This window comes from Nicotiana tabacum, chromosome 18 (assembly GCF_000715075.1).
Source record: "Nicotiana tabacum cultivar K326 chromosome 18, ASM71507v2, whole genome shotgun sequence".
Taxonomy (NCBI): Eukaryota; Viridiplantae; Streptophyta; class Magnoliopsida; order Solanales; family Solanaceae; genus Nicotiana; species Nicotiana tabacum.
The window spans coordinates 145,958,108-145,971,779 of NC_134097.1; the positions used below are offsets into that span (position 1 = coordinate 145,958,108).

At 32.6% G+C, this 13,672-nt stretch overlaps 1 protein-coding gene across 1 annotated transcript; it reads right to left on the reverse strand.

The window, feature by feature from the left end:
- Positions 1–7,226: 7,226 nt before the first annotated feature.
- LOC107765093 (F-box protein CPR1-like) lies at positions 7,227–9,301 on the reverse strand. Its single transcript, XM_016583698.2, has one exon. The coding sequence runs from the start codon at positions 9,121–9,123 to the stop codon at positions 8,026–8,028; it is 1,098 nt and encodes a 365-aa protein (XP_016439184.1). The 5' UTR covers positions 9,124–9,301; the 3' UTR covers positions 7,227–8,025.
- Between the last annotated feature and the right edge of the window lie 4,371 nt (positions 9,302–13,672).

Genomic DNA, 13,672 nt, shown 5'->3' on the forward strand with positions numbered 1-13,672 from the left:
TGTATAGTAGACCTCAACAATACACATTCTCGACTTGCTTCATGAATAGCAATTATCTCAGCATGATTAGAAGAAGTAGCCACGATTGATTGCTTAGTCGATCGCCAAGATATGACAGTGCCACACATATAAACACATAACATGTTTGAGATCAAGCCTTGTGTGTGTCAGATAAATACTCCACATCGACATAACCAACAAGATCGGTATTGCAATCATTGCCATAAAATAAGCCCACATCGGTAATCCCCCTTAGATAAAGCAATATGTGCTTGATTTTATTCCAATTTCTCCTTGAGCGGAGCTATATCTTGTTAAGACATTAACTGAAAAAGTTATGTCATGCCTTGTAGTGTTAGCAAGATATATTAGCGCACCAATTGCATTAAGATATGGTACTTTAGGACCAAGAAGCTCTTCATTATTTTCATGAGGTCGGAGTGGATCTTTATTTATATCGAGTAATCTCACAACCATCGGGGTACTTAATGGATGTGATTTATCCACATAGAAGCTCTTTAAAATCTTTTTAGTGTATGCTGATTGAAGGACAAAAATTCTATCTTTCATATATTCAATTTATAAACCAAGACAAAATTTTGTCTTTCCAAGATCTTTCATTTCAAATACTTTCTTTAAACAGTCTACTGCTTTAGGAAGCTCTCCGGGAGTTCTAATGATATTTGAATCATCAACATACATGGCGATTAAATTTAAATCCATATCCTTTTATAAGGACACAAGAAAAAATTGAATTATTCTTATACCCTTCTTTCATCAAGTACTCTCTCGGACGATTATACCACATGCGCCCTGATTGTTTCAATCCGTATAAGGATTTTTGAAGCTTTATTTAATAAATTTCTTGGAAACCTTAATATGCTCCAAGACAATTTAAATCTTTCAATGATATCCACTATACGCATATCAAGTTTTTCATATATTGCCAGATTAAAACCTGAAGTGACTATATCCACTATAAGAGAACATGTCTCCATATATTCAATGTGAGGATATTTACTAATTTTCTTGTGCCACAAGTCGTCTTTATGTCTATCGACTTGAACCTTTCGCACAAGAACACATTTATACCTCAATTGACTTTATACTTTCAGGTGTTGGACTATCCGTCCAATTTCACATTTTTCAAGTGAAGTCAATTTCATTGCGTATTTTTTATTTGGCCAATCTTTTATCCGTCCAAATTTCATGACAGATTTGATCTCAAGATCCTCGTCAATATTAATCATATTGAGCGCTACATTATATTAACAATATCGTCGACAATCATTTTATGTCGGTTCCATTATTACCCAATGAAGACATAACTTATTGAGATCTCTTTATTTCATTATTTTTAGGTACCTGAGCCTCTCCCAGGAAGTCTTATGAAGTGTTATGTCATGGTGCTCTTCTAGGGCACTTGCCTCCTTATTATGACCATTTTGAATATTTGCCCCTCTCCTTCTTCAAGGAGTTTTATCTTTGGAACCGATTGGTCTGTTACACTTCATGTGTGCCATAGACTCTGTCCCTCATGGAATTTATTCTATTTGGAGCATTAGCAGCTGAAATATGACATTTAGCTTTGGGTCAGCAAATGCGTCTAGCAATAATTTGTAAATGAATATCACTTGAACTTCAAGTTTATATTTTCTTATACAAGGATCTATATGTATTCATAATAATTCATTTCACGTATCACTTTCTCAGCTGCCCATTTTCTCCCCCTAATGTTGGGATCACCAACACATTTCCCAACCATCTTTGGGAACTCATCTTTGTGCATTTTGGTGGCATAATTAAATCATATAGCACATCCATATTTCTATATAGAAATTATTTGGTTCCTGACCCTGAACCGATTGTGATAGGGAGAAATTTTTATAACTTGGCTAGATGCGTACAAGTGCTGCTGTATATTAAATAATAAATCTCATACCAAATTTCGTTTTGTGGGAGTTTTGTTCTCATAACCAATGATTTAGCTATAATTGGAGGCATACAATTTCTGCTAAACCAACTTGGATTTGAACCAGTATTATTAAGATAAATCATCATAATTTATATTCTGGAATTGTGCTATAATAATTTGAGCAAGCAATCTTGCAAAAACCAAACTGCAAGTTGATAATAAATGCACATGTGACCATAAAATAGATGCATCTATTAAAATCATATAATAATAAACGGTCCACATGGCAGGTGACTGGGCCCATATATATATCACCTTTTATTCCTTCCAGAAATCAAAGGATTCAATCTCAACCTTTAACTGGTATATCATGAGAATAAGCAGCACAAGAGAATTCTTGAAGAATCTTCTATTCTTCAATATATGTCAATATAATTCTTAATTAATTTTTCGCATCATAATTGAACCGAGATGGCCAACTAGTCATGCCAATTAATATTTGTTTTAGTAAACCTCTAGTTTACTTGTGGCATATGATTCCAACATCATGCTTATATTTGTGTAGTACAAATAGAAAGAAGATCGGGTAACCTTTCATATTTACCCGGTATGATTATAGAAATATGAAGATATTCAATCTTCCTTTCATTTATAGTCTCAATATGCCAATCACTTTGACTTATATAGTTGAAACTCAAAAAGTTTCTTTTGAGACTTTACAATATCAATGTCATGAATAAGTTTATTCATCCGGGTAGTAACAAATTAGTTTTTCCGGAGTTCTTAACAACTTTTGTACTACAAGATCTTTTATCATACCATTCATATGGAAATGTCTCCTTCACTGAGAAAACTATATCATAATAAATTGTCATGGTCAAAATCATCATAAGCAAAATCATTTCTTGCTTTAACTTTGCCTTTAATAACTTTTATAAGGCATGACAAAATAATATTTGGCATATCACATGTACGCGACCAATGACATATTCATGTAACCACACAATAATATTTATTCTCTTTATTTTACTCAAACCTCCCTTAGAGGTGAGTTGTGTGGTATTCATATAATCATGAATTGCATGTCTTTATTCATTACTTTTATCACATATTGCCACATTCAACTTTAGGAATGAGTTTGTATTCTCAATGCTTATCACAAGTCACATTCTCTTCAAGGAATGGATCATAATCAGCGACGTGCTTTATTATTTTCATACCAATTTGATGGTAAGCATTACCTTCATATTTTGAAGGACTATTTTGAGAACCCTTATTGTTCTCCTTTTATAATCATAGTGATGATTATTATTATTTTGATATTTGGAACGCCCACGTTCATTGTTCAACCACTTGTCTTCATTGAAACTTATTATGCACTATTATCACATTCACTTCAAGAATGGAGCAAATCAAGTGGGACAATTTTCATGCCTTTTCATGAAAAATATATTATTTTCTTTAGTCATCATTATATCATCAATATGGTACATTGGGACTCAAACTCAATGTCTTACCAATATAAAGGCATGTTAGGCCATAATAAATTGGGACTCAAACCCAACTCTTATCATTATGGAGCATCAGGACTTGATCCCGATGTCTTAATCAATAGCATAATAGGCTAAACAATATTGAGATTCATTCTCAAGCCTTAATTTCAACCACATGCCAAGAAAGTTGTACACAGCTAATTTGCAACTTAGCAAATCAAATTTGCTTTCTTAAATAAGTGTACAAATCTCAAATCAGCGTAAACCTTTATTAATGATTTGTAGCATCTATATGAAATACAACCGTTTGTAGTCAGAATATTTCTTTTAAATTCTATTAGAGTTTAAAAGGATCATAAAATCATTGTCATAATATTTATTGAGTCTCTTTAAAAAATATTGTTGTTTTCGGGGTATACCCTACCTATTGGATTTGATTAAATGTCATGACTTTCCTTCACTCAATTCAACCAAGCAATTAGTGAATAAATTTATCAAAAGTACACCATATAGGTAACAATACATATATATAGTACTAATACATAAATTCAACATTTATATTACCTGAAAAGTGACATTATAGGTCACAACTTACCAGTTGTAGCTTGTGCATCATTCATATAAAATACTTAATAATGGTAAGTCAGTAGCAAACATCAAGTAGGTCATGGATACTCAAAAACACCTCTTCTAGTAGTCATACTAATCATTGTTTGCTTTCAAATGATACGACCATAAATTATGAAGTATACTTTCTCAATAGCTGGTTTGTTTTCCAAACTTCAAAGAAGTAATTAATCAACCTAGATAAAGATGTGAAGTATTTCTTGTTTTCTTCAAGATGATTTATGCTTTTAATCAGTATGACCGATTTTATTTTATTTTTTATTCCTTTTTTTTTTGGTGCTATATGCAAGTGTAAAAATCCAAAAGGAAAAAAAATATTCATCCAAGTAAAAGAAAATGTTTAAAGCGGCAAGACAGATTGAAGATAGTTAACACATAAATATGCATAGGACAATTTATATAAAATATCCTTGGTTACCATGACATGCATCATATCAACAATTAACTGCTACTATGATTTTAACATATAGAACTTCGAAAATTTTATTCCATTCATGTGATATAAAAGATGTAATATTAATATGTGCTTATGCAATACAGGTGTAGTACGAAGTTGTGTGCATATGAGATTTTAAAGGAATGACAAGTATAAGATAATCATACCTTCTTACATTTCATTACTTACCATATGTAATTTCTCTTTACATTTAACCACGTGATGATATGTATGACTTCTAATTGTAATCTTTCTGGATATAGGAAATTTTTTTGTAGATATATAAATACAATTGGTTAGAGACTCGTGCTGATAACGTGTTATGAAATAAAAGCAATTTAGTAAAGCATGAACAAGAAATAAAAGCAATTTAGTAAAGTATGAACAAGAAATAAAAGCAACTTAGTAAAACATGAACAAGAATAGAGATAGAGAGAAGGAAGAGATTTTCTTCTTCAATTGTGTGTATTTTTCTATCTATTACAAGGTCTTTATATATGCATGAAAAGTGAAGAAAATATGTCATGGAATATGTCATTGAACATAGAAAATATGTTATTGAATATGTCATTAACCATTTGAGAGAAATATCATGGAGGAAGAGTAGACATCCACCATATTTTGATTTTTAACGTAACAAATCTAACTAAATTCTATTTCTACCTTTATTATCGGATTGTCCATTGCCAAGTCAATAATAATTTGGTTTGATTTTGAATTTTAAAAATTGATTAAACTAAGTTTGATTTCAGTTTTTAAGTAAAAAATAATCCGAAAAGTTCGAACCAAACCAACTATAGAAATACTTATTTAAAATTTTATTATTACACAATTATATGTATATGTCTATATAAAAAAATTTATGATAGATAATACTCATAGTTGGTAGTCTAGTTCTTTGTCGTGATAATAATTAAGTTATCTGCTTTTATATTCTAGTTTGATGGTAGTTTTATTTCGCTAAGTTTAAGAATTTATTTCATATTAAAAATAATTTGTCTTTAATTGAGTCCCTAAATTACTCATCACTATTTAATTTAATTATATATACTATCAATATATCTTAATAAATTGCAAATTTGTTTAATGTGGTGCTTTTTTCTTTAGCTTTTAATAATATATAAATATAGTAGATTCGTATACTTATAGAACTCTAAAATCTAGCTTCACTCTTGTATTAATGGTTATGCTTAATTTGCATGTACAGTAGGAAAACAATCAAAACTTAGCGACACATATTGTTTAATTAGTTTGATCTCCAATTGTCCATAGGGGTGTCAATGTATATTCAAAAACCGACTAAATAGATCGAACCGTATTGTACCGAACCAAATTTTAGGTTTCTTTTTAAAAAACCGTAGGTTTTTATATAAATCTATAACCGCACCAATAATTAGGGTAGGTTTTTTATCTTATAAAAATAAACCGAACCGTACCGAATAAATTTTACATGTGAAAAATATATTTATCTAGTAAGTTTAAAAATAATAATGCATTAAATTTTTCTGTGGGCCTTGGAATTATGAAAACAATTACAAGCCAACAAGAAATTAAACTCAAAATACTAATTCCTAAAACCTATTATGCTACTTCTACTTAAACTAAGTTATTTCAAGTATCTTTATTAGCAAGACACAAAGTATTATAGAGATTACGAGTAGTAAACTACAATGTATTGAATATGTTTCATTTCATATAATTTTGATATATCTTTTTGAAAATTTAATCTTCTATAGACTTTATTCTAGAGTTCTAGCTTGATTAATATCTTTCTACTTGCGTGATTTATATTTTCTTTGTCGTTGCTTAGTTTCTTTTACGTTGTTGTAGAATATTTGATGGATCTATACTCTAGTCATCTTTTATTTTTTAATTCATCACCCTTTAAATAGTAAAAATATCTAAAAAGTTATGCTAAGTCCTATAAAAGATACCAAAAATTAACCGAACCGTACCGATACCAAAGAGAAACCGATATGATTGGTACGGTTTCGAAAAGTCTAATTTTGGTTATACATAAGAGAATAACCGAAAAATTGGTATGGTACAAATTTTATAATATTACCGGCCAAACCGAACCATTGACACCCCTAGTTGTCCAGACACCTGGTTGTGTGTCACGATCCGGAGTTCCCATCATTGGAATCGTGATGACGCCTAATATTTCACTTGATAGGCAAGCCAACGTTAGAACAATATAATTCTTTTAACAACTTAAGTGATAACAAAAGGCAACTAGAATAACTAAAATAACGATGCGGAAGATAAAACTGCCAAACGTCTATAACAACTCTGTATCTGGTGTCACAAGTACACAAGCTACTAGAATACTACATACAAAAGTCTGAAATACCATAAAGTTGTTCGAAAAGAAGATACGCATCTAAGTATGAACAAGAAGGGGACTTCAGGAGCTACGAACACTGAGCAGCTGTACCTCACGTCTCCGTAAGTTGCGTGTAAAATATTACTTGGTAATAAAATTGTTTAGTTACCAAAAAAAAGTGAATAAAACTGAACGAAATATGGTGAATAAAAGCATTTCAACATTTGAGGGACAAAAGCAAAGATTATGTGTTCTTTAATGACTTGTATTGATCATGTATCCGAAAACAAATAGGCAACAGTTATTAAAACAAATAAAAACAATGCATTTGTCAATGATGCAACCAAGGTTATGCAGAATGTCACTCATTAACAGCAGAAATCCTGAAATTCTCGCCACAATAAAAGAAGAAGCAAGAGAATGGAAACATAAATAAAGAACAGTTAATGGGCTAAATAAACTTTATACTTGAACATTAGAAATTTCCTATAATTAGAAGATCGAAAAGCAGAAGGAAATCTGGTGGATAAAAACATTTCAACATCTCGGGGAGAAAAACAAAGTAGAAAGCTCATGTCTTGTAATATCTCAATATAATTTGTTTCACAGAGATAGGTACTCTCTCCATTCAGCTCATTATTCAAAATTGCTACAGCTCATTACAACAATAACCCAGTATAATTCCACTTAGTGGGGTCTGGGAAGGATAGTGTGTACGCAGACCTTACTCCGAGCCTAGGGTAGAGAGACTGTTTCCAAATAGACACCCGGCATCCTTCCCTCCAAGGACTTCCCATCTTGCTCTTGGAGAGACTCGAACTCACAACCTCTTGGTTGGAAGTGGGGGTTGCTTACCATCAAAGCAACCCCTCTTGTCTCAATGAATGAACGGAACATGTGATATATAAATTGCTCGAATTTCTCACTCCAAAGTTTCTGCAGGCTGAATTCCAAAATCTTTAGGAACCAAATATTTCAGTATATCTTGTAACATTTCTCGCTAAAGTGATACAGTAGCAGATCTGACTAAGAAATCACAGGCGTGTATCGCTGTAATTTCTTCATAACTGTATTAAAAAGGTAAGAGTCGGGAATTCACACAATCAATTCATTCATCTCGTAAACCTACTCTATATCAATTCGCTGAAACACTCTAATAACTATAGGATTCTGTGTTTGTCGCTCCCCCTCTATGTTCTCCACACTTGAGTTTGTTGCATACTCTTGTTTAAAGCTCAAACGAGGCATCAGGAAAGTTGCGATGGTCCAGCTGCTCTCCATTCTCTCGTTTCAATGTCACTAAGCTTTCCTTATAAACATAAAACCCACAGCAGCGTCGCAGGACTGGGTGACAAAATCCAAGACGTCTTGTCTTCTTAGTCCTAACATTATATGAGACTAGCCGAGAACGTTTAGTTGCCAAAATGAGACAGCTGGAATACCAAGTCTTAATACATGTAAAGTTTTGAAAAGTAAAAAGTTTGTTCCAAACCCCTGGTTGGATCATTACCCATATATCATGAACAGAATTTCCATAAAAGGTCAAGAGGGCAACCGAGTCGTCAAGCAATATCAGAGAACTAAAAGAGATAACATCTGGCCCTTCAATCTCTTCAAACACCTCATTGCTAAAGTCAAACGAAAGAATGCTGGGCTTACGCCCCTCCCTTATCAGCCAATAATAAGCCCCATTCAGATAAGCAATACCACAGGCTTCATGTAAAGATCGTCCGTAAGAATAGAATTTAATTTTAGGTGTAATGTTTCTACATGAGTCGGTAGAACAAGAGTAGACAGCTGCATATTCATATTCACCAAAGTGGAAATTATAGCAAACCACCTTATAGTCATTAGTCAAGGGATCTAATCCGAACCCAAAGTGAGTGTACTGGATTTTGTGTGGAGGGAGGTGCCTCACCTCTCTGGTCGAAGGATTCCACATCGCCATTGCAAAGATATGCATGTATCTGTTTTCGGGATCAATTTCTCTCCGCAACAAAAACAATCCATCCACAGAGCCTATAACATTCGTCATATCTTTAAATCTATGGATATAATCAGGAGCTTCACCGTCTCCATGATTCTCTGAAATCAAAGTAATGGGAGGGGAATCATCACGCGCATTATAATCATAAATCATGAATTGGGAAGGCTTATTCTTGCTACAATTCAAGTGTTTTCTAATAAAAGCGGGGCTCTTGATAAGAACATACCAGTTCTTGCACACGCATTTGAATCTCAACAACGACATCACGGGCAGCCTGAGTAGAATTTCTCCGTCTAAATCTTCAGGGAAAGGCCTGCGGCCAATTTTGCTGCTGCCCATATATAGTAAATGGAGACGCAACAAATTGAAATAGAAGAAATAAGGGTCAAGTGTTCCGAAATTAGTACAAGCGAAAAGAACACATAAATTGATTGGGAAAAATCTAGATTGGTAGGACTGAGGAAGATGAAGAAAATGGTAGTGCCATTGATGAATGAATTACTGCACATTTCCCTCTCTAAATAGAAGAAATTATTGTTGTAATACATTCCCCATTTTTAGGCGTTGATTAATTCTCTTTTATTTAATTGCCACAATAATGGGTATACTATATTAATCAATCTGACTAAATTCTATTTCTACCTTTATTATCGGATTGTCCATTGCCAAGTCAATAATATTTTGGTTTGATATTGAATTTTAAAAATTGATTAAACTAAGTTTGATTTCGGTTTTAACTAAAAAATAATTCGAAAAATTCGAACCAAACCAACTTTAGAAATACTTATTTAAAATTTTATTATTACGTATTTATATGTGTATGTTTATATAAAAAAACTTATGATAGATAATACTCTTAGTTGGTAGTCTAGTTCTTTGTCGTGATAATAATTAAGTTATTTGCTTTTATATTCTAGTTTGATGGTAGTTTTATTTCGCTAAGTCTAAAAATCTATTTCATATTAAAAATAACTTGTCTTTAATTGAGTCCCTAAATTACTCATCACTATTTAATTTAATTATATATACTATCAATATATCTTAATAAATTGCAAATTTGTTTAATGTGGTGCTTTTTTCTTTAGCTTTTAATAATATATAGATATAGTAGATTTGTATACTTATAGAACTCTAAAAGCTAGCTTCACTCTTGTATTAATGGTTATGCTTAATTTGCATGTACAGTAGGAAAACAATCAAAACTTAGCGACACATATTGCTTAATTAGTTTTATCTCCAGTTGTCCACGGGGGTGTCAATGTATATTCGAAAACCGACTAAATCGATCGAACCGTACTGTATCGAACCGAATTTTAGGTTTTTTTAAAAAACCGTAGATTTTTATATAAATCTATAACTGCACCGATAATTAGGGTAGGTTTTTTTATTTTATAAAAATAAACCGAAAAATACTGAACCGTACCGAATAAATTTTACATGTGAAAAATATATTTATCTAGTAAGTTTAAAAATAATAATGCATTAAATTTTTCTTTGGGTCTTGGAATTATGAAAACTATTACAAGCCAACAAGAAATTAAACTCAAAATACTAATTCCTAAAACCTATTATGCTACTTCTACTTAAACTAAGTTATTTCAAGTATCTTTATTAGCAAGACACAAAGTATTATAGAGATTACGAGTAGTAAACTACAATGTATTGAATATGTTTCCTTTCATATAATTTTGATATATCTTTTTGAAAATTTAATCTTCTATAGACTTTATTCTAGAGTTCTAGCTTGGTTAATATCTTTCTACTTGTGTGATTTATATTTTCTTTGTCGTTGCTTAGTTTCTTTTACGTTGTTATAGAATATTTGATGGATCTATACTCTAGTCATCTTTTATTTTTTAATTCATCACCCTTTAAATAGTAAAAATATCTGAAACGTTGTGCTGAGTCCTATAAAAGAACATATGTTATGACATTCTACTTCTATTGGTGAATTTTGCATGATATTTAGAAAAATACCAAAAATTAACCGAACCGTACCGATACTGAAGAGAAACTGATATGATTGGTACGGTTTCTAAAAGTCTAATTTTGGTTATACATAAGAGAATAACCGAAAAATTGGTATGGTACAAATTTTATAATATAACCGGCCGAACCGAACCATTGACACCCCTAATTGTCCAGACACCTGGTTGTGTGTCACGATCTGGAGTTCCCACCATTGGAATCGTGATGACGCCAATTATTTCACTTGATAGGCAAGCCAACGTTAGAACAATATAGTTCTTTTAACAACTTAAGTGATAACAAAAGGCAATTAGAATAACTAAAATAACGATGCGGAAGATAAATCTGCCAAACGTCTATAACAATCCCTGAATCTGGTGTCACAAGTGCAAAATCTACTAGAATACTACATACAAAAGTCTGAAATACCATAAAGTTGTTTGAAAAGAAGATACACAACTAAGTATCAACAAGAAGGGGACTTCAGGAGCTACGAACACTGAGCAGCTGTACCTCACGTCTCCATAAGCTGTCTGATCCGAGCTTTCTAATATCCGCCGCTGGGACCGTCCCCAAAATCTGCAAAGTGTGTAGAATGCAGCACCAGTACAACCGACCCCATGTACTGGTAAGTGTTGAGCCTAACCTTGACGAAGTGGTGACGAGGCTAAGGCGGGTCACCTACACTAAAACCTGTACGCATTATATAATAATGGAAGAATAATTGAAATAAAGTACTGGAATTAACAGCCAACAGGAAATGATAACCACGACATCGAAATAAACCGGTATTGTCCAGATTTACCAACCTTTTCCAGCTCAAATAGAAATACCGGAAAAATAAAGAAACAATGCAGCTCAAGAAATGTAAATATATAAGTTGTTGCGTCATGCAACCCGATCTCACCAGAAAACACATAATCCTTCTTTATTCCTCCGTAACAATATCAATAATATATAATAAATGTCAACAGTCAATTCACCAATCGAAATCACAATGCATTTACAATAAATAAATACCAAACTGAACCAAGAAAAGAAACCTCGTTCAACATAGAGTCTACACGAAAATAACACTACACAGCCAAACCAAACCAACAATTTACAATTAGAATGTGCAAACAAGTCAAATTAAATAAATAGCAGGGATTAAGGAAAACTATGAAAGGAGCTAGCATGGTTAACAGAAGAAGATATTGATTAGCATGTAGCAGATGAGCATGGACAACATTTAGAGCATGTAACAAATAAAACATGGAAAGAAATAGTTAAAGTAAAGCAGAAAATCAGGGAAAACAGATAATTTGGGGCGCATAAGCACTCGTCACCTTGCATATACGCCGCTCACATGGAATTCACATCATACATAGCCCGAGGGTTCCTAATTCCCTCAAGTCAAGGTTAGACACAATACTTACCTCGCTCCAAAAGCTACTCAAATCTCAATCACGGCTTTGCCTTTCAAACACGCCTCCGAACGAACAATATCTAGCAAATTATCAACCAAGCGTTTCAAAAAAAAACCTTAGAAATCACCCATGATCAATAAGAATTCAATTTAGGTCATTTTTGAAAAAGTCAACACCCGGGCTCGTTTGGTCCAAACCTAAAATTTGGACCCAAATCCGTTTACCCATTCACCTCCGAGACCGGATATACAATTGATTTTGGAATCCAACCTCAATTTGAGGTCTAAATCCCCAAATTTCGAAATCCCTAGCTTCTACCCAAAAATTTCCAATTCTACCATGAAAACCTTCGATTCTAGATTGAAATCTTGTAACGAATTGAAAGATTGAAAGAAACTAGTTAAGAATCACTTACTTATGATTTGGGGAAGAAAAAGTCTTTGGAAAATTGCCTCTTATGTTTTAGGTTTTGAAAAATTGGAGAATGAATGAAAAATTCCGTCTAAGTCCATTTTTACACAGTTGCAGATGTCGCATTTGCGACGTGAGCTTCGCAATTTCAAAGCTCGCAAATGCGAACTCCCCGTATTTATGCTGCCTTTGAAATTGATATCCAGTCTTTGCAATTGCGAAGTCTGTCTTCCCTCTGTACCCATCACAAATGCGAAGTATTGTTCGCATTTGCAAACATATGTTGGCCCAGCTTCTCTTTGCATTTGCGATGAGAAGCTCACAAATGCGACCTCAACAGTAGTCGCAAATGCGAAGCTTCTGAGGCCTGCAACACAGTTGAAGAACACCCGGAATCTTTCTAAGGTTCAAATCACTCTGTAGCCCATCTGAAACTTACCCGAGGCCGCGGGGCTCCAAACCGAACATACACATAAGTCTTAAAATATCATATGAACTTACTCGCGCGATCATATCACCAAAAATAACATCTAGAACTACGAATTTAGCACCAAATCAAATAAAAAATTTTAATAAAACTTTAAAACTTCTAACTTCACAACCGGACGTCCGAATCACGTCAAACCAACTCCATTTCTCACCAAATTTCACAAACGAGTCTTAAATATCATAATGAACCTGTACCGGGTGTAAGCATGTAATTTTTGCCCTATATGAGAATTACTTCCAACAAATTCAAAATAAAATGATTTTCCTTGGTGTGCAATTTTGAGAATTTTTGTGACATTTTTGGATAATTATTTGTATTTGTCTGTGCATGTTTATTTGTTAAATTAATAAAAATACAAAAATATGTCGCATTTTGCATGTAGCATTTAATTCTACAATTGTTAGTAATTAAGTTTGTTTTACAAAAATTAAAAATTACAAAAATAGGCATCTTTTGCATTTTTAGAATTTAATGTCCAAATATACAATTTTATGCTTAATTATTACTTAATTGTGCGTTAATTGTTATTGGGAGTTAATTTGCGGTTTTATAACTTAATGTAGTTCTTAATAATAATTTAAGTATTTTATAATTTAGTTTTAGAAAAATA